A 21,431-nucleotide genomic window follows, 5' to 3' on the forward strand; every position below is an offset into this window, starting at 1 on the left:
GATAATCCACATGTTGGATGTTGAAGCCCACTAATGGAGATTAGGTTCTTTTCCTACATTCTTATATTCCGAAGCCTAATGCACATGCCTTTTCATTCATTCATCAAATACTTGTTGAAAACTTATCATGTGCTAGATAGGCACCGTTTTAGAAACTTAGGGTACAGCAGAAGAACAAAAGAGCCTTGCTAGAATGGAGCTTACATCCTAGTGGGGGAAACAGACAGTGAACAATAGCTACAATAAATTATATCATGTGTATAAAAGGTTAGAAGTGCTTTGGAAAAGGAAAAATTAGAACAGAATGAGGGAGATAGGAAGTAGTATGGGGAAGGGAATCAGGGAAATGTCATTTTAAATAGGATATTCAATATAGTCCTCATTGAAAAGGTCACATCTGAATAAAACCTCATGATGGTGCGGGAGCATTGCAGAAATCCAGGGTAAGAGAATTTCAGGTAGAACCAGCATGAAGGTTTGGAAGTGAGAGTGTGCCTGTTATGTTTGAAAAATGGCACGGAAATCAATGTGCTGAAGCGGAATGAGAAGGGGAAAAGAACAGGGCTTAGTCATAGAGGTAAGTGGGATGTAGGGGTGTCCAGTCATGTAGGCTCTTCCTACAAGTGAAGTGGGAACCATTGGAGAATTTTGAGCAGAAAAGTGACTTCATCTGACTTGTTTTAACAGCATCACTCTGGTTACTGAGTTTTGAGGGTAAATGTTGGGAGTGGGACTTCCAGCGATAGAAATGAGGAGAACCAGTAGGATTCTCTCATAATACAGGTTAGTAAGTGATGGTGGTTTGAACCAAGGTAATAGGGGTTGGAGTCTAGATAGGTTTTGAAAGTAAAGCCATCAGAATTTCTGATACATTAGATTGGGAGAAAAGGTGAGCAGGTAGAGTCTGAGATGTCTCTAGAGATGTTGAGTAAACAGATTGGATATAGAAGTGTGGAGTGCAAGGAAGACCTGGACTAGAGGTAACATTTTGAGTTTTGGTAGGCACATAGGTGGTGTCTGAAGGTTTGGTACGACATTGGTAGTATCTGAAGCCACAGACTGTATGAGGTCAGCAGTGGGTGAAGTGAGTATAACTAGTTGAAGAGAAGGGGACCAAAGACTGAACCCTAAGGCAGTCTAATGTCAAGAAGCCAGGGAGAAGAGCCAAAAAGGAAATCAAGAAGGAGTGCCCATCATGTTGAGGTTTGACAGGAAACAACAAAATTCTGTAAAGCAATTATCCTTCAGTAAAAAATTTACAAGAAAAAAAAAAAGGAGTGACCAGTGAAGTAGCAGGAAACCCACAAGAGGGTGAAGCCTAGGAAGACGGTGGAGGAAAACATCACACGAGGAGGCAGCTCGGCTGAGTCTTGCCAGTAATGAGGCGAGTAGGGTGAAAGCTGAATTGACCGTTGGATTCTTTGGTGAAGAACACCGAGCCCAAGTCTTCCTGCTTCAAGGGGGACTAGGCGATTACAGAGTCTTGAAGTCAGTTGCGTCATTGAGATATTTTCAACTTCTTTCTCTATAAAATGGTGCCACTCGTTTACGCCCTGGCTTACCACCTTGCCCCATCAGTGTGTTCTCAGCCTTTTGTTTCCTACCCTAATCTAGAGCTACCAGATGAAGTTCTCCCATGAAATGCTGAAAGCATATCCTATACCATAATCTGTGTTTTTTTAACTTGAGTATTAAGTTTTTTAAAATACCACTCTTAACAGTACACGCTTGAGTCCTAAGTCATGTCCAATTCTTTGTGATCCCTGTGGAATGTAGCCTGCCAGGCAGGCTTCTCTGTCCATGGAATTTTCCAGGTAAAAATACTGGAATAGCTTGCTATTTCCTACTCCAGGGAATCTTCCCAACCCGGGGATTGAACCTGCATCACCTGTGTCTCCTGCATTGGCAGGCGGACTCTATTAACTGCTGAGCCACCTGGGAAGCACCGCTCTTAACAGTGTTCTCCACTAATTCCAATTTAACAATCATTTGTTAAGTCCTTAAATGTCCAGCTGTTATTATCCTTGGACATGTCAACATATAAATCTTGGAAGATCAAGGATGTTTACCCTCTTCATGAGAACCCAGTGCTCTATTTTTTTTTAAACACAAATCTATCTCCTGCTGTCCTAATTTCTTATCTTCCAACAGACCCTTCCAGTCATCTAGTCCCTGTTCCTGGTTCCTCACTCTTGCTTTCAGACTCCCCCTCCTTAATCTCTGTGTTGTCCATTGTTTCTCCTTCCCATTCTTGCAAAGGTGTTTGTCCTACCCATTAATTAATGGACTATTAGGAAGGAGTGGAAAATTCTGAAAGAGATGGGAATACCAGACCACCTGACCTGCCTCTTGAGAAATCTGTATGCAGGTCAGGAAGCAACAGTTAGAACTGGACGTGGAACAACAGACTGGTTCCAAATAGGAAAAAGAGTATGTCAAGGCTGTATATTGTCACCCTGCTTATTTAACTTATATGCAGAGTCTATCATGAGAAACGCTGGACTGGAAGAAACACAAGCTGGAATCAAGATTGCCGGGAGAAATATCAATAACCTCAGATATGCAGATGACACCACCCTTATGGCAGCAAGTGAAGAGGAGCTAAAAAGCCTCTTGGTGAAAGTGAAAGAGGAGAGTGAAAAAGTTGGCTTAAAGCTCAACATTCAGAAAACGAAGATCATGGCATCTGGTCCCATCACTTCATAGGAAATAGATGGGGAAACAGTGGAAATAGCGTCAGACTTTATTTTTTGGGGCTCCCAAATCACTGCAGATGGTGACTGCAGCCATGAAATTAAAAGACGCTTGCTCCTTGGAAGAAAAGTGATGACCAACCTAGATAGTATATTCAAAAGCAGAGACATTACTTTGCCAACTAAGGTCCGTCTAATCAAGGCTATGGTTTTTCCTGTGGTCATGTATGGATGTGAGAGTTGGACTGTGAAGAAGGCTGAGCACCAAAGAATTGATGCTTTTGAACTGTGGTGTTGGAGAAGACTCTTGAGAGTCCCTTGGACTGCAAGGAGATCCAACCAGTCCATTCTGAAGGAGATCAACCCTGGGATTTCTTTGGAAGGAATGATGCTGAAGCTGAAGCTCCAGTACTTTGGCCCCCTCGTGCGAAGAGTTGACTCATTGGAAAAGACTCTGATGCTGGGAAGGATTGGGGGCAGGAGGAGAAGGGGACAACAGAGAATGAGATGGCTGGATGGCATCACGGACTCGATGGACGTGAGTCTGAGTGAACTCCGGGAGTTGGTGATGGACAGGGAGGCCTGGCGTGCTGCGATTCATGGGGTCGCAAAGAGTCGGACATGACTGAGCGACTGAACTGAGGAAGGAGTGGAAAATCCAAAGACTGTAACAAGAAAATTAATACTGCCATTTTACCCACTTTGATTCAGAGTTTATTTCAGAACAAAATATTTCAGTGTCCTGTTCTGTAGTCAGTCCCAAGTGCTGTTGAGGTTCATGCCCTAGCACAGTGGATAAGTTTGTTTGAACCAAAGCATCTAGAAATCCTGACCAGGGTGCTTTTAGCTTCTGAGTTGAAAACATCCTCATTCTTGGAGGACTTTGTTGAAAATGAATGAAATTGACAAGAAACAGAAGTAATTGAAGTTGGCAAGAAGTGGGAGTGGTGTCCTGACCCTCTTGAGAGGCTTGAGGGGACAAATCTCTGGCTGAATCTTTTGAAAAGAGCATAGTTAAGAAAAGAGGGCAGTGAGCACATGTAGGCTTAGTCCTTTGTCTTCTCTGTGGGAACATTTGGCCATGGCATTTTAGAAAGGTCTTTATCAGGGTTCTGAACAAGGTGTTTTTTCTAAGTGCCTTGTGTTTCCTAGAATCCCAAGATAGTGAGTGAACCACTAATGCTGGAGTCTTATGAGATGGCCCTCTCACTCATTTTCTTTTCTGAGGTCTTGCAGTAGAATAGAGAAGTAGAACAGATAAGATAGAACATTCGCCACCTCCCTAGTATCCCTTCTGAAACAAAGGAAAGATGGATGTATGGAAACTTTGACCTCAACTTAAAAAGAACCCTACAAAATGGTACCAGCCTGTTTGTCTGAGCCAGCCAGAGCAGATGGTTTGGAGAAATGACCATTGGTTTGTACAGAACTTGATAAACAAATGGCAGCTCAGGAATGACCAAGGGTCTCATTCTTGAGTCTGTGCTGTTTTACTTATTGGTACCATTACTAGCAATAACGTTGTGACTTGGCTCAGTAACCATGGGGTGGGCTTGAGCCTTACCAGGGCTCTTACTCACAGATGAGTGATGACCCTAAAGGGAAATTATGTAGGTTATGTAGTTCTTGTCAAAAATATTCCCCGCCTGTGTTTTTTCAGCTTGATTTTGCTATTGATGGGCAGGCTCTGGTTAGATAATGGAGGAGAGGAGAACCCAAGTTCTTACTGGTATTGGCATCTTGGCATTAGTCATTTGAGACTCAAGGGATCTATCTGATTTATACACATCTCCAGAACTGATAAAAATTTCTTCTCTAAACTCATTCTGTGTAAATTGTACAGTAGCAGCTGTTTTCAGTCACTTGAAACCTGAAAACTGGAGAGGGACTATAGCGAACCTCTCTGAAGCCTATTCATTGCTGTGATTCTGTGTATAGCCGGGATTACTTTATACAGATGGCAGCAGTAATTCTTTCTGTACCTGTTTCACTTTCAGTCTCTTGGCTTTATTGACTTCCTCCTTTTTTTCAGGTTTCTCGGGTAGGAAGGAGAAAGTATCTTGTATTAAAATTACTGCCAAGAAGAGAAACCAAATGAGGTCACAGCATGTGAAAGAGCAGTAGAAACAGATTTTTTGTGGTCTGAATTTTTCAAGCACTGATACCCTTCAATTATTCCTTAGATCTGAAAGTTAGTGTAATTGTATTCTAAGTCATCTTTGACAGAAAGATTGGTTTAGTTAATAAAGCCTGGTTGTATGGTAGCTGTTTCTTTAAGACGAAACCTTCCATCTCACCAAAGTCCTCCTTTAGTGGTACTTACTGTAGAACTGCCCTCTCCTGAAACACTGTCCATTCAGCAGTGGCTACCGGCTTTAGTTATAGCAAGTGCCTGCTTTAGTTCAGGCGTTGCACTCCAGGTTCTCGGTGTGCATGAGATCCAGTTCTACTTCATAGACTATTTGGTGTTGGCAGTGGGATGAAATGTCCTGTGCTGATACTATAGACCTTGCACAGAATCTTTTCCTTACCCCCTTCTGCATGTGCTCAGTTGCTCAGTCATGTCCAACTCTTTGCAGCCCAATGGACTACAGCCCATCAGGCTCCTCTGATCCATGGGACTTTCCAGGCAAGAATACATGAGCGTGTTGCCGTTTTCTCCTCCAGGGAATTTTCCCAACCCAGGGATCAAACTCGCCTCTTGTTGTGTCTCTTGCATTGGCAGGTGGATTGTTTACATCTAGCGCCACCCAGGAAGCACCCCACCCCCTGTTAAATTCAGGACTTAAAATGAAAACCAACTTATATGATGACTCCCAGAAGGATTTAGAAATTGGTTATGACCTTCTGACTCTATCCCTATTCAAACCTTTTCATCTCTTAAAGGCCACTTATACAATGGAAAGGATATTAGGCATTAAAACCAAAGAGACTCTGGTTCAGATTCTGGCTCTGCCAAGCTAGTTGGAAGAAGTCACTAAAATTCTCTGAGTCACTTAAATTCCTTTTCTTAGAAGCAGAAGGATTCAACGATATTGGTACCAGGTTCAAGCATAAGTTTTTTTGCTAGTGACCACTCCAGTGGAGGTATGGATAGGAGTAGGCTGTTGAAACGTAGGATTGAGAAGAAATCCATGAGCCAGATTGCGGCTTGTTGAATCAGCCATTTATAGAAAAGAAACAGACCCAAAGGAACTCTTTGGGGGTGTATTGAGACAACTGGTTTAGATTCCCATGGATCCCTCTTAGTTCTCTCAAGTTTCTTTTTGTTTTGACTAGGCTCAGGTTACCTTCCCCTCTTCCCTCGCCGCCTTAGGAACTTGGTGCACTCAGGATGCCTAGGTGTTCCCATCATGGCAGCCTACCTGGGTGCTTAAACCTTTCCTGACTCTTTCGTCTCCATAAAAACACACCTATGTCCTAGTTACTTTCTCCTCTTTTATGGTTTGTTAGCAAATGTGATGATGTTGGGCTGAAATACGAATGGCTATAAGTGTACTGTCCATCCTGGGTTATTCAGATATTAATAATGTCAGACATGGGGCAAAATTTAGGGAAAGGACATTTTTGTCACTCGGCAAGTAGAGTAAGCACCTGGTGCTAGCCAAGTTGACACCACTCAGAAGCAAATCAGTGCAGTCTCCCAACCTCTTGCTGTTGTAAAAAAAAAAAAAAGATATGTTATGTACATGTCAGTAGAGAGGAATATCTCTCATGAGGCAGGAGAGGTGAAAGAGGAGTTGTGTCAGGAGGCCAAAAGCAGAAGACACCTTCTGCAGAACCAGATTATCCCTAGAAGAGGGATATCGTTCTAGCCATTTTCCCTGCAGATAGTGAGATGAGAAGTGTTTGGCATGAATGTTTGAACTGAGAGAAGTTGGCCCTGGGGTGGAGCATGTGGAACCGAGGTGGTGCTAATGGCACTTTGTGCCCCAGCTCCTGGCCGGGTCTGTGAAGGCTCTCCCTACTTAAATAAATGAGCACTCATTTGTCTGTGTCTGTATATCACATTTTGCCAGTTGACCAGGAGCACATGTCAGCCTGTGTGTACTGAGCTGTTGATGGCTGCTTAAAAGTGACAACTTGGGTGCATGTGTCCTGTGGGAGTGTGATGCCCTTACCAATGAAGTTGAACCTTTAAGATTATCCCAAGTTCATAAATGATGACATTTTCATCTGCATTATAAGTTCTAGGCCTCTGGTACTTTTCTCATCATTGAAAAAGAAAGCCTATAGGATGGTCCATAAGATACTGCTTTCTGTCAGTGGTCTCTATACATGATGTCTTCAAGGCCCACCCTGTGTAATTTTCCATGCTTGGACTCTGCTTATTGTGAAAGTGACCTGTATCTCCTTGCTTTATCCTTAGTTCTCCCTGTCAGAGTGAAGAAAGGACTTTCTCCATTATTTCCCAGAGGTTTTTATATGTTTTGGTTGCTACTTTCATCACAGAAATTGAGGGCAACTGGATCAGTGATGTTTTGGGTACACTTAAGTAATTATATGCTTCTGGTTCTTGCATGTCCCTGGCTTAGCTGCCTAACTGTTCCCAAGCAGATCAGTCTCATTTTGCTTATGACTGGCCTTTTCTAAGGTAACACTGGGATTCTATCCTAGGGATCAAAAACTTGAGAAGTGTTTTAAGTGGCTGTGGCTTCATTGACAATGGAATTGCAGTGGGTGGGTGTGGGCAATGCTTAAAGGCTAAATAAAGGCTCTGGGTAAGAGCACATATGCTGAGAGATATTTCATCTTCCTTCTTTCCATAGCAACTTTATCTGTAAGATTAGGCATTCTGCTGGTGATACAGTTAGTAAAAAATTTCAACTCTGGTTCAGAGCTGTTTGTTTGCCATTACTGGAGCCTGTTTACTTCCATCTGTTTCATCATTTGATTTTTTTTTTCCTTCTGTCTTCCCAGGTGGCATTGGTAGGGTGGTCAACGGAGCCTTCATGGTGCTGAAAGGGCATCGGTCTATTGTTAACCAGGTCCGATTTAACCCCCACACCTACATGATCTGCTCTTCTGGTGTAGAAAAGATTATCAAGGTGAGGCACATTCCCCTTTTGTCGTTTGAGAGAAATCACTGCAAGTTCATAAATGGAAAAAAATAAAACAATGTATATAGCACGTCATAGCTAAACATACTAAAGGTCTATCAGAATTCTCAATTATTTTGACATATTACAAAATATGGAAAAATTGATGTATAATCAAGAGAGTGTTTTTTAAACCTCCTCTCAGAGGGAACTGTTTTCTTAAAAATTAGTCATGAGGCTTTGGAACCAGATGCTACCTGTATGCTGCTGCATTTCCAATGGTGTTTGATCTGGAGTCTGATGAATTCTGCTTTCCAAACCCCATCTCAGATAAAGAAGCTACCATCTCCTCAGTTACTGGGTATGCACTTGGCATTAATTGCTGTATTCATATGGCACAGATACAACAAGTGACTTCCAGAACCATAGCTAACTTGTCTCAGGACATATCAAAAACCACTTCATGTGGTTGTGATTGAGGTTGAACACTTGCATCAACTGCACATTGACTGAATGAACGTAACCCTGCCAAGGGATATTTTTAGAGCTTGTAAATGAGAGAGCCAGCCTGGCCTGTGTCCATGGAAGGATGGCCCACTGCCCATCACTCACATTCCAGTGGACTGCGAGTAACCCTTCTCCACAGCTGAGAAAATGAGGGCTCAAGGCAAATGATGAATTCCTGAGGACCCTGTGATGATGTGACTTTTAAGTAAGGATAGGTGATATCTCCTCCCTCTTCCCCCCAGCAAAACATAAAACTCCTCACTTTCCCCCAAAATAACAATTGAAAACTTGAGGGAGATTTCAGGGGAAATGTGAAGATTGATTTGTAATAAACGGATAGTTTTCATTTTCTTTTGTTCTCTTTAAAAAAACTATCCAACTTACGTCTGAAGCAGAGGAAACTATCAGAAATGTAATGTTGGAGTATGGGTCAGTATTTTTATTTGTCGTTATTCCAACTCCCTTTATTTAGGTTTTATTGTTGATCAGGGCAGACTTTCATGATTGCATACATTTATTTACCCATAAATAAACAGGGCTAGACCTAGACTTAGATTGTTTTTATTGACTTTTTCTTTTTGCAGAGGATGAGATGTAAATTATAAATTTACTGTTTGGGGTTAATTATAGCTAGTAGTGGTAAGGCTAGCACAGGGCCCTGTTCTTTGTTCTTGTCGATGTCTAGCCGCCCTTTCTATGCTAGTGGGAAGGCAGCAGTGGCCTGGTGCTCCTGCTGTATTTGTTCATCTCAGCAGTCCTTCACTTGGGTAATCACTGAACCGGCCTGTCCCTTGCATATTGCTTTCCCTTTTCTTTTAGGGTGTGACTCACAGGTTAGTATAGTAGCATGTCCTCCATAGACCTATTGACATCATTCTCTTTATCAGGGAACTCTGCTTGAGCATCTCCTTTAGAAGAGAGATTCCTGCTTGGCTGACGCCCTAGGATGCTTCTGTGCTAAGTCTCCCCAGTCGTTGTTTAGTCAGTTGGAATCCTTACCCAAGAGGTCAGAGGTTGGAGACTAGCCAAGTTCTTAAAGGAGAGAGTATTTTCTCTGTGAAAATATTCAGACTGAACTGTAGAACTCATTGCTCCCAGGTCCCAGTGGGGTCTGAGCCCTGCCCCACCAGGAGGCATGTTTAGCCACTGGAAACCTTAAGTCAGTAACAGTTAGTACCCTTGGGCAGCGCGAGTCTGTCTCCCATCTGTCAAGGGAACGACATGTAGGAGTGCCTTACAGGTTACCTGTGCCTGACAGTTTCTGTTTTAATAAAAGTCACTTTCAGGTATTTACCTGGCAGTCCAGTGGTTAAGATTTTGCCTTCCAATGCAGAGAGGGCCAGTCTGATGCCTGGTCAGGGAACTACAATCCCACTTGCCTCGTGGCCAAAACACCCAAATATGAAACAGAAGCAGTGCTGTAACAAATTCAATAAAGACTTTAAAAATGGTCCACCGCTTAAAAAAAAAAAATCTTAAAAAAAAAATCTCTTTCTTTCTTGTGTTTTCTCTGAGAGAGTCAATGGCTCAAAGAGCATCATTCCACCATACTTTAATCCAGCCAGCCTCTGTCTCCACCTGTCTCTGTTTGGTCCACCTTCTCCTTGACTTGTCCTTTACTGATGCCTTACTAGCCTGAAGGAAAGGAGTCAGAACCAGGCTCTTCTCACCCACAACAGATCTTATATTCTCTTGAATGCCCACACTTAGCAAAAAATGGGTATTTGGTAGTTAAACATAAGAGAGAGAAAGATGAACAATTGCTGGCTTTTTCTTTTTCCTCAAAGACCAGTATTTGTCTATTCACCCAGTATTTGTGAACCATACCTACTATGTGTGATTTGCGATAGGCCCTGTGAGGAATGCAAAGATAGGTAATGCAGGTCCCCATAGGAATTGATGACCCAGTAGGAGAAAAAAGAAATAAAAGTAATGAAAAATGCAAAGTACATAAGAGATAGAAACATTGCTGTGTGGGGAGGCAGAGATTTTTTTTCCCCCCCCATCTGGGGTAATCTCAGTACACTTGCGCTATCTCAAGGAATACTTGAACTAGATTTTGAAGAAAAAAGTCTGCAAAAGAAAAGAAAGGAATAAGATGGGAGGGCCATTTTAAAGAGAGAGATTGGATATTTCGTTATTTTACTGAATCAATAAATATTTATTGATCACCTACTGCACTCCAGGTAGTACGCTCATGAGTCAGTGCTCACAAGCAGCAAAGCATAGGGCCTGTTTAGGAAATGATCATTTGGCCAGAGTGAAGAGCACAGAAAGGGGAGGGCTCAGATGTAAGGCTGGGAAGGTGTAGGCCACACCTGGGCCCAGGGAGTCTTGGAATCCAGATTAGAGAGTGTGAAGCACCCCTGAATGACAACATGAGTCTCTGTCTGTGTCGTTTTTCTTGGTAGGTGGCCAGATGTCTGAATTTAGCATAATAGTGCAGAGAGAGAGGAGGGTTTAGAGATGCTACATCAAGCATGTCACGGTCACCTGTGTGGGTCAGAACACTTGTTACTGAAATTGCGTTCCATTTCAATGATTTTTGAATGAGAATTGAACTGCATCTGTTTGCTCAATAGCCTCTTGAGCTAAACTTGTCACTGTCACTGGGCCTCAAGAGAAAGCCGCACATCCCTCCTCCTTTTCTCACGAACCTTGTCCCATGAGGAGGGATATCTAGCCACGGTTCACATGCAACAGAAAGCTGTGCTTTCATTGCTTCACTTCTGAGTTGTTGACTTTCAGTATTAAAAAGATAATTTCACAAATGTTTGAAATTGATGTTTCAAGGATGAGGACTAACATAATTGGGATGGTCAGTGCCTCTGGTGTTCAAAAGTCTGTTTGAGGATGAGTCTCAAACCTCCAGTTGAGGTATTCGTTTGCCAAATGAAGGAGGAAGCACTGCAGTTATTGGCACTTTGGCATATGTTACATCATTCATCCTTCTCATGTCTGCAACTGAGGAAAGAGGCTTCAAGGGTGAAGTTGTTTGCTCTGGGCCATGTGAGTGAGAAGGCTCAGGTTCCTACCTGTTCTGCCTCTCCCACAGCTCTGTGCTATAGATCCCTTGAGGACTGGAGCCTGGCCATCTGGGATGGATCTTTTGTTTTGCTCTGAATCTTTGGGTTGCATGAGACCCATCTAATTTCACTGTTTAGATGGGGAGCTGAGAAAACTAGAGCTGTGTGGGAACCCACACTCAAGCCTCTTGCCTTCTGATCCAGCATTTTGTTCCATTACTCCAGGCTTCAGGAATGAAAGTCTACCTCAGCTTAATACATTCCAGAGTGCATATAAATGCCAACTTTCAGTATTATGATTTTCATTCCTGAAGTGAAGATGTAGGGGGCTGGGTAGTAGACTAAAACCCAGGCTTGTTGGATAGTTGGGCCAGCAAGCATCTCACCATGAATGTTTTGTTCTTTTGTTAAATTCTGAGTTTCTGGGAAGTACATAAGGATTTATCTTCATATTATATAACATGGTTAGTAACATTTTCCATTTTTAACTGCGGGAATGAGATTTAGCCCAGTGTATAGACTACGACTCCAGAGCATCCTAAGGGCTTTGCTTGTTGAACCTTTCAGTTCTTTTCCTAAGCCACCAAACTTTTATTCCCAGAGACATCTGTTTGCAAAGATAGTCATTTATAGCTTGAGCCTGTTGCTAAAGACCAGATCTAAATGTTTCCCAATCATTGGGTCTCACAAAGAATTTGAGAATCGCTTCAGACAAAGCCTTTATTTTTTGCAACTTATTTTATGCTAACTATTAATATATTTCAGTGTTTCTTAAAAGTTGTTCCCTCCACTTTCTCACTCCTCGAGTGCTTATTCAAAGTGCAGAGCCCTGGTAACCTCCCCATGACTTACTGAATCAGAATCTCTGAGGGTGGGGCTCAGGAGTCAGCATTTTAATTATTCTTCGGGTAATTCATGTTCACACCGAAGTTTGAGAATCACTGCCTTAACACTCCCCTGGGTGAGATTGTGAAGCTGGGGGTGGGAGGACACCTGAGGAGTTGTGGGCAGAGGACAAAGTTGAAGGAGGAATGAATCCGAGTTGGGAATTGGTGAAGAGACCTAGCCTAGAAGGTTTCTTCAGCACCTCTTAAACTGGGGATCCTCCTGAGAGATGTTGCCTCCTGGGAGATCAAAGTAAACCATGGAGGGAGCGGGCCTCAGGAGCATGCTCACAGGAAGGCGAATTTGTCCTTGGATAACTTTGGGGAAGCAAAGCCATTGTCTTGATAGAAGATAGCGAACAAAAAGCCACTACTTTCTGGGTTGGGTGCCATCTAAAGATAGACAGGAGCCTGTTAAGGCAAGAAAATCACCTGGAATGTCATCTGAGTTGCCATAACTACCAGCTGATACAACCGAGCTTCTCTGTGCTGCTCAGGACCAGTCTGGCAGAGTCAGGTGAAGCTAATCGTTCTCATCTGCAGTGACAGCTTAATTACCTTGAACTCCACTTTTGCATAACTTAATTCAGCTCATAAAGCTGGGCTTCTGCATTCAGACAGACTTTAGTCTGAATCCTAGTTCGGCCACTTTTTGGCTATGAGCGCCTAGGTCTGACTGTGGAGTGGAGGGCTCTTAAGAGATGGGTCTGTGGGCTTGGAGGGTGAGTCCTGCCTATTCCAATAGCTAACAGAAAAGTTGGGGAGCAAGCCAGCAGCTCCCTGGTTAAGAGAACCCAGTTTCCTGGGTAACTGATGCCTGCATGTCCAAGAGGGAACTGCAGTGTAGGCAGTTGGCTATTCTTACCAAGCTCCAGTAAGCAATTCCCATTAGTTAAAAATAGAAATGTTGCATTTGGGGAGAAGTAGTTATAGGCTGAAATATTAACTGTTGCAGAGGACTGACTGCTGGGTCTGTTTTCACTTTGGAAAAGTGGTGCCTCTCCAATCTTCTGAGAGTTTTGAACACACTGGCCAATCTTCAAGTCATCCTCTGTCCTCAGAGATTATGTAGGGGGTTATTGTGATTTCCAGGCTACTGGTAGAGGAAGCTAAAGGGGAGGGGGGGCAGTGGGAGTCATGGTATGTGTTTATCCTGGGCCTAAAGTTGGTTAGCAAGTCCCGGCTAAATGACAGGGAGAGTCTGGGGAAGCTCTTAATGGCCAACTGCTTTAGAATACATTGCAATCAGGCTTCCTTGGTTTTGTTTTCACCTTCTGTGCAGATCTGGAGCCCATACAAGCAGCCAGGATGTACCGGAGATCTGGACGGTCGGATTGAGGATGATTCTCGCTGTCTCTATACCCACGAAGAGTACATCAGCCTTGTGCTGAACAGTGGGAGTGGCCTGTCTCACGACTACGCCAACCAGTCTGTGCAGGAAGACCCCCGGATGATGGCCTTCTTTGACTCCCTGGTGCGTCGCGAGATCGAGGGCTGGAGCTCTGACTCGGACAGTGACCTCAGCGAGAGCACCGTCCTCCAGCTGCACGCGGGGGTCAGCGAGCGCTCGGGCTACACCGACTCCGAGTCCTCGGCCTCGCTGCCCCGCTCCCCTCCGCCCACAGTGGATGAGTCTGCCGACAGCGCCTTCCACCTGGGCCCCCTGCGGTTAACTGCCACAAACGTGGTGGCGTCCACCCCGCCACTGCCCTCGTGTGAGGATGCCACGTCTCGCCAGCAGCGCCTGTCTGCCCTGCGGCGCTACCAGGACAAACGCCTTCTAGCCCTTTCCAACGAGTCTGACTCTGAAGAGAATGCCTGTGAGGTGGAACTGGACACAGACCTCTTTCCCCGGCCACGGTCTCCCAGCCCCGAAGATGAGTCCAGCAGCTCCAGCAGCTCCAGCAGCTCCGAGGACGAGGAGGAGCTGAACGAACGGCGCGCATCCACCCGGCAGCGGAACGCCATGCGGCGCCGGCAGAAGACACCTCGAGAAGAGAGGCCCGGCGCCCCGCCCAAGCCCACCGACACCTACATTGGCGAAGACAACTACGATTACCCCCAGATCAAAGTAGATGACCTCTCTTCCTCCCCAACCTCCTCCCCTGAGCGGAGCGCGTCCACTCTGGAGATTCAGCCAAGCCGAGCATCGCCAACTTCTGACATAGAGTCGGTTGAGCGGAAGATTTATAAAGCTTACAAGTGGCTCCGCTACTCCTACATCTCCTACTCAAACAACAGAGATGGAGAGAGCTCGCTCGTGTCTGGGGAGGCCGATGAAGGGAGGGCGGGAACCAGCCACAAGGACAACCCAGCCCCTTCTTCCAGCAAGGAAGCCTGTCTAAACGCGGCGGTAGCCCAGAGGACCCAGGACCTGCCGCCGGAAGGCCCAAGCAAGGATGCTTTTAAAGAGGGGACTTCTGCCGTAAGCCCCAACAATGGCCCAGGCCCCGAGCCCAGTGGCCACCCTTGGGCAGAGGCCCCCGAGGATGCTTCTCAGGACTCCAATGGTGGCACTGTAGAATACACTTTTGAAACCAAGAAGCTCAATGGAAAGGCCCTAAGCAAGGCCCTGAGCAGCCGGGCTGAGGAGCCACCCTCCCCTCCTGTCCCCAAGGCGTCTGGCTCCACTCTGAGCAGCGGGTCTGGCAACTGTCTCAGGACCCAGTCTGATGACAGTGAGGAGAGGAGCCTTGAAACCATCTGTGCCAACCACAACAATGGACGCTTGCACCCCCGCCCCCCGCACCCCCACAACAATGGGCAGAACTTCGGGGAGCTGGAGGCACTGGCCTGCTCTTCCCCAGGACGTGTGGACACTGACCACGATAACTTGTCCCTGACAGGGATACTCCTACACAAAGATTGTTGTGGGTCTGAAATGGCCTGTGAGTCCCCCAGTGCTGGAACGAGAGAGGACCCCACTGACCCCCCAGACACAGACAGCAGCAGAGCTGTTCATGGCCATAGTGGCCTCAAGAGGCACCGAATCGAATTGGAAGACCCAGATTCGGAGAATTCCTCCTCAGAGAAGAAATTAAAAACATGATAAATACAAAGGGAAAACAAAAAGCTATGAAAAGTAGCTTTACAAAAATTTTAAATCCTGTTTAGTGAACACAGAGGAAAGGAAAAATAGTATTAAAGGCACGTAAAACCAGGGCCTGGAATTTTGTGTCTGATGCTGCTCCCTTCTATTCAACAATGGGTCTGATGTTTAGCTGGCCATTGGTCGTGCTGCGTTAAGAAAGGGAAAAAATGCAAGTGAGTCCTTTCTAGTAAGACTTGAGCATAGTGTACCTGTGCAGATTCTGTTACAGTAAATCCTGTTGAGATGTTTGACTTGTTCTCATGTGTGTACACTGGCACGCGTGAGCTCACTGTCTCAGACTTTTCTTTCCATTCTCCATCAGAAAGGCTCTATGGATCTGTGTTTTTTGGCATCTCACCTCGTTTATATGCCATAGATGTTCTGGTTTTAATGATGAGTGCCTGCTAAATCAGACTGTGTTGCCAGTAAGTAGTGGATTTACACTGAAAGAATGGAGATGAGTGGAAACAGGCCTTCAGCCCACTGGCTGTGCTGGAAAGGAAAGCATGGTTCCTTTCTTAAAGAAATCTTCCATGTTTTCTCAGTGGCACTTCTTCGTTGAGCATTCAAGTAGGTGTACTAAAAGGGGAGCGTTTTTCATGCTAATGAGAGGTTAGCAGTTAAGACCAGATTCGAGAGGACATAGATCCCTGGTAAAGTTCACTGGTTGCAAATTGAGCAGTGGTGCAACACCATACTGTAGGGGGCCGTAAAATATAACTAGTTGTGGGTAACACTTTAACAAGTTAGGTGCTAGTTCCTAAGAGGCACTCAGAAGGCCAACAGGCACTTCCTTGGCCCCGCATGGTGGCGTCTCAGCCTGTGGAAAGAAGGGGAAAGACAGCTCTCGAGAACTTTGTGCTCAGACTACTAAAGTGGATGTTATAGGTGTGTTAATGAAGAAGTGTAGGGAAGAGCAGAGTGTGGTACTGCGTTCATTTGATTTAACCTGAAATGATCGGTCAGAGTTGGTGGGCCTGGCATCTTCCCTGCAACCTGCAGTCCACAGAGGCTGTGGTGTTGTGACTTGATCTTGCAGAGCAGGCATCTCAGAGTAGCAGATTCTTATTGAGTAGGTCCCTCAGGATGCAGAGAAAGGAGAGAGGAGTCACCGGCTTCTAGAGGAGACTCTGTTCATGAAGGTAGATGAAGATTGAGAGAAGAAAAGACAAGGATCTTTTCAGCATTGCCGTGGTAGTTACAGTCACTTGGTTATTAATGAAGACTTGTACAAGACAGGGAAACCTAGAATGACGGGCAGCTTGTTGGCATGGATGTCATGAAAGGGCAGGAGAATGCTGGGAAGAAATGACGGAGAGAGTACACTACAGCTTTCTTGAGCACAAAGGTGCTGGACAACTAGGAGCCCAGCGCCACTGGCCTAGAGAGGTCCTAGCTTGTGACTGGTGTGGCCTCACGAATCCAGCATTCTTTTTAGGGATGAACATGTCCTACTGGAACTGGGACCAAGGGGAGGGAGCCTGTGGAGGATGAAGACGTGGACGAATTTAGTGACCAGGGGAAGGGGGGTTATTTATAAAGGAAGGTTGTTGATCTAAGCCAGAAGGAGGGATCATCTTGCTAAGCTTTGTGAAAAGAAAGACGTGCCTGGTGTGTGTGCTGTGACTTGGCTGTGAAAACACTGTCTGAGGAGGAGACAAAGGAGTGTGAGTAGCGGTGGAGATGCTTGCAATTGAACAACTGTAATCTCACCGGGGAGTGGGTCAGTGATTCTGTAACCAGTAGAATTACTTTAATCTGTAATCAGAACGGTTCTATGATTTGTCTTTGACTATACACAGATAATTGTAAATTCTGGTTTTATAAGCCCAAGTCATTTTACATTTGCTTTTCCAAAATTTATTATTAAATTGGAATTTTTTAATCCTTTATATACAAAAAAAAAAGATATAATCACTCAGTGTGTGTTTCTCTTCCCCTTCCTAGTCAGCATGTCCAATCTTTTTGTTTTATATTACTGCATCTAGTCAGTAGCTGGCCACTTCTGACTTCTCTGAGGACAATCCACATGTCTTCCTGGAGAAAAAGAAGTAGGTGAAACTCCCTTGAGAACTAGCCACTGGGTAGTTGCTGTTCCCAAATGCAGAACTTGATTTTTTGACGTTAAGAGCCTTTATCTCATTTGGATACTTAGAAAAGAGGTCAAAGTTCATTCTGGTTCAACTTTAGAATCCAAGAAAAGATGTTTTTCGCAAGGATGCCTTCCATCCTTGGGAGACACCCCGGATTCTGCTTGCTAGGAGCTCGGCCCCACAGCGTAGCCACAGAAGCAGGCTGAGAAATGCGTGTCTCTGTAGCCATTCCACTCTGATCCCCAGAGATCTCCTGTCTGTGATCATGGTCTTTCAAACCTGGCAGGAACTTCCACTTCTAGAGTCCCTTTGCCTAAACTTGTAGGATTGAGGCCTCAACTTTGGAGAGACATTTAATCCCCAGAGTCTTCCGTGATAGCTATTTTTACTAACAGGGCGGATGGCACTTGATTAGGTTTGAACTATTCAAAGGTGCCTCTTATGGGTTTTTTCTGCATCCTGTACATAAAGGTTTTAAGTGGCTGGTCCAGATTTATAAAATTGGTTCCCTCCACTTTATTTACCACCTGGTTTTGTAAGTAATTCCCATGTCTCTCTGACAACAGGTAAATGAGTTAAATGAGTAGTGGGCTTGGGGCAAAAGAAGGTTGCAACTGTGCTTGGTTTACTGAGCCCGGAGTCCTTGTTTGTCAAGGTGCCTTCCTCTGCTGAAGCCTTACCTCCTCACAAGCCCTGCCTCTCTCCCAGCAACGCTAGCTCTTCTCTTATGTATATGCAAATAAACCTATTACTCACTTCTCATGGCTTCCTCTTCTCTTGCAGGGAAGACTCGGTTGCTTAGACACCCCTCCTCCTTTATTCCTTTCCTGTTTCAATTCTTTCCTAATTGGAAACTTGATTCAAAGCCACCCTGAACACTAGAAGAAAAGCTGTGGTACACTGCCTCGATGCCAGTGGTCAAGGTCATTTCTAGGTATTGGGACAAAGGTCACATTAGGAGCACAAAATTTATAGAGCTGGAGGAAGTATCTACTTGATCTCTTTTCCCAGGCTATATGAACTCAGGATACTGAAATCCTGGAATTGACCCTTTTGTTAGAATTGAGGGAAAGATGCAGCAAAGTGATATTGAAAACAGCCTCCAAAGAATTATGTTTTCTGATGTTTCCAAATATCAAGTTGCTTTTCCTGCCCTGTCCCAGACATGCATGGTAAACTTTTAACAGAAATTAAAAATAAACCCAACCCATCATATATCTCCTGCCTATAAAGCTGCCTCCTTCAGTGAATTGAAAAGTTCTTGCTAACCAAAATTCTTGTGAGGAAAATCTATACTGCCAAAGGAAGACTATCCGTCCCTTATGACCTAAGCAAGGCAACATGCCAGCAATTGAAATACAAAGGTGAAGTATAGATCGGTGAGTCCTAACTTGCCTACAACATCAGGATAAGGGCTTTGGACAAGCTGTGTGGTTCTCAGGCAGGATGTTTCCGTCTAAGTGCTCATTTGTCCTTGAGCACTCATGCTGGAGTAAAAATAACATTAAGTGTCTTGGGAATACTTTTTAATTTCTTCAAAGTACAGTGCTTCCCACATGCAGCAGAAGAAAAATGTATATGAAAAGAAAATCTAAGCCATCTGTACCCTAATTGCCTTTCACTCTTAGTAAAAAGGTGGTAAGATGCTTCTCAGGAAGGAGGCTGAAAGGCAAAGATAAACTTCACTGGGCCAGCGCTGACATGGCCAGGGACAGCAGGAAGAGTTGGTCAGTCCTGTTCACTCAACAGAGTTTACTTGAGCTGTGCAGCAGGGGCCCACAGTGCTTATCTACAAGACAGTCACATTGTAAGGAAATCGAGTATCTAGTATTTCAGATTACTGGGAAATGACTCCTTTCTGGAGCCGAAAGCCATGAGCTAATGGAATATTCCAACTGAAATATAGAATGCTAGCTTTCAAGTCTCCCTGTATCTGACTTTGTCAGTACCTCCACCAAGGCTGGAGAAAGGCAATACAACAGAAAGTTACCTGGGTGCTAACCCAGATCTTTAGCCATAAGATATTCTTGTGCTCCAGGGAAGCTAACATGGAAGATGTTTGAAGGGAAGAAAAGGAAGGCTGCAGTAGAAGGAGTGAAACGCTAGGTGCCTTCGCACTGCTTTCCAGACCCGCAGAACTAGCGCTGAACATGCCACAGATCAGCCTCAAACACTGGGTCATCAAAATTCTTGAAAATTGCCAAATTTATAATGGAAGTCAATAAAAGTGAAGGATTGGTTTGGGAGAAATTCGCTTTGCTAGAATGCATACATTCCAAGAAAAAATAATCCTGAGAACCAGCACACTGAAACAGGTACCCAAAACAGATGAGTATGCAGTTGTTGCTGACTGGTATAGGCTTTCAGAGGGTAACGTCTCCCTGTTGGACTAGTCATAGATGCTATGGTCCGTGACACTATTTGGGGCTTCCCCTTACCACTTCTTAAACTTATTTTTTCTTTCAGAGTCAAGTGTTTTTTAACATTTCTGGTCTCTCCAAGACCCCACCTTAAATTATTAAAGCTAGTGTCTGTTTTCCCTTCCTCATAAGAGAGACCTGTGAGCAGGATAGAAATAGCATTGAAATAACAAAAGAAGTGGATTCTGTATTTATTCTTAAATGGCGTAGCTTCGTGAACCTTGGGAAGATCACTCAGATTCTTGGGAACTGTACAGTCGAGGTCCCTCTCAACTCTAAAATGTCATTCTTTCCATACTGTTGCAGGAAGTTGGGGGGACCCTTGTAGGGCCCAAGAGTGGGCTCGTGTCTAACACTCAGAAATTAATTGTCTGAGGAGACATGTGCTGACAAAGCAAGAAACTTTACTGGGAAAATGGGCACCTGGGTGGAGAGCAGGAAGGTAAGGGTACCTAGGAAGACTGCTCAGGCACGTGGCTTGCAATTTCCATTTTTATTGTGATGGGATTTAACTTCTGGGTTTTCTCTGGCCAACCACTCTGAGTCAGGGTCATTCCTGGTACTCCATGCATTGCTCTGCCAAGATGGATGCCAGCGAGAAGGATTCTGGGAGGTGGCAGGACACCTGGCTCCTGCTTTCAACCTTTCCTGAATTCTGGTTGGTAGTAGCTGGTTAGTTCTGTGCTCCTCCCCAAGACCCCCTGTCGTAAGATAACGTGCAAATGGTTACTGTGGTGCCTGGCCAGGGTGGGCGGTTTCAGTCAGTGTGTTTCCCCTAACAATTCCATGTACTATCTGCATCCCATTCCTATGAGTTCTCATTCCTGAGACATCACTGTACTGCCACCAGAACCAACCGGTGAGCCAAGATCTTTGGTAAGTATACAGCTGCTCAGAACCTCAAGCTCCTCATGTGTAAAATGGGGGAAAGTGCCAGTACATTGTTAGAGGATAAACCATCTGCACACATGTGTGTGCACGGGTGCGTGCGTATTATTGTGCCTTAGAGCCCGATGTATAGAAAGCACTTAAGTGTTTGCATTCACTAGCATATTCTCTCTACTCTGCCCTCATTGCTTGTTGATAGCAACCATGAAGAAGGCTTTTTTGGATGGGGTCTGCCAAGGAATATAGAAAGTAAGTTCTTCAGAGAAAGAATTTACTATTTGTTAGCAATCCTTGGGGCTTCCCAGGTGGCGCTAGTGGTAAAGAATTCACCTGCCAATGCCAGAGACGCAAGAGGCATGGATTCTGTCCCTGGGTTGGGAACCCTTGAAGGAGGAAATGGCAACCCACTCCAGTATTCTTGCCTGGAAAGTTCATGGACAGAGGATCCTGGTGGGCTACTGTCCACGGGGTCGCAAAAATTCGGCCACTGAGCATGCATGCAGATTCGACAAAAGCAAACCTTACTCTGAGATCATAGAAAAGAGTAAATTACCCCTATTATAGTGGACCAGGCTGAGTTTGAGCCCTTGGACACTACCTCCAACTTGGGGAGCCAGCTGTCTAAAGGCTTTGTCTAAGAGCTTCTAAAAAAGAACCAGACTTGGCTGACAGGGCCCATAGATCCTTGCTCAACTATAGATCCTTGCTCAACTATAGATCCTTGCTCAACTATTAGCAAGGCTAGGGGGCGGGGGATACTGGCAGATTTTATTAAACTACTGTCTTAATA

General features: G+C 44.7%; 1 protein-coding gene across 3 annotated transcripts in view; it reads left to right on the top strand.

The window, feature by feature from the left end:
• Nucleotides 1–18,092, top strand: part of DCAF5 (DDB1 and CUL4 associated factor 5) — a 94,726-nt gene extending 76,634 nt beyond the window's left edge. For all 3 annotated transcript variants that reach the window (XM_018054043.1, XM_005686012.3, XM_018054042.1), the window contains 2 exons: nucleotides 7,614–7,741; nucleotides 13,432–18,092. In XM_018054043.1, coding sequence (XP_017909532.1) covers nucleotides 7,614–7,741; nucleotides 13,432–15,198 — 1,895 coding nt within the window. In that variant the 3' untranslated portion in view covers nucleotides 15,199–18,092. The remainder of the gene's footprint in view (nucleotides 1–7,613; nucleotides 7,742–13,431) is intronic.

The sequence above is a fragment of the Capra hircus genome, chromosome 10 (assembly GCF_001704415.2).
Source record: "Capra hircus breed San Clemente chromosome 10, ASM170441v1, whole genome shotgun sequence".
NCBI lineage: Eukaryota > Metazoa > Chordata > Mammalia > Artiodactyla > Bovidae > Capra > Capra hircus.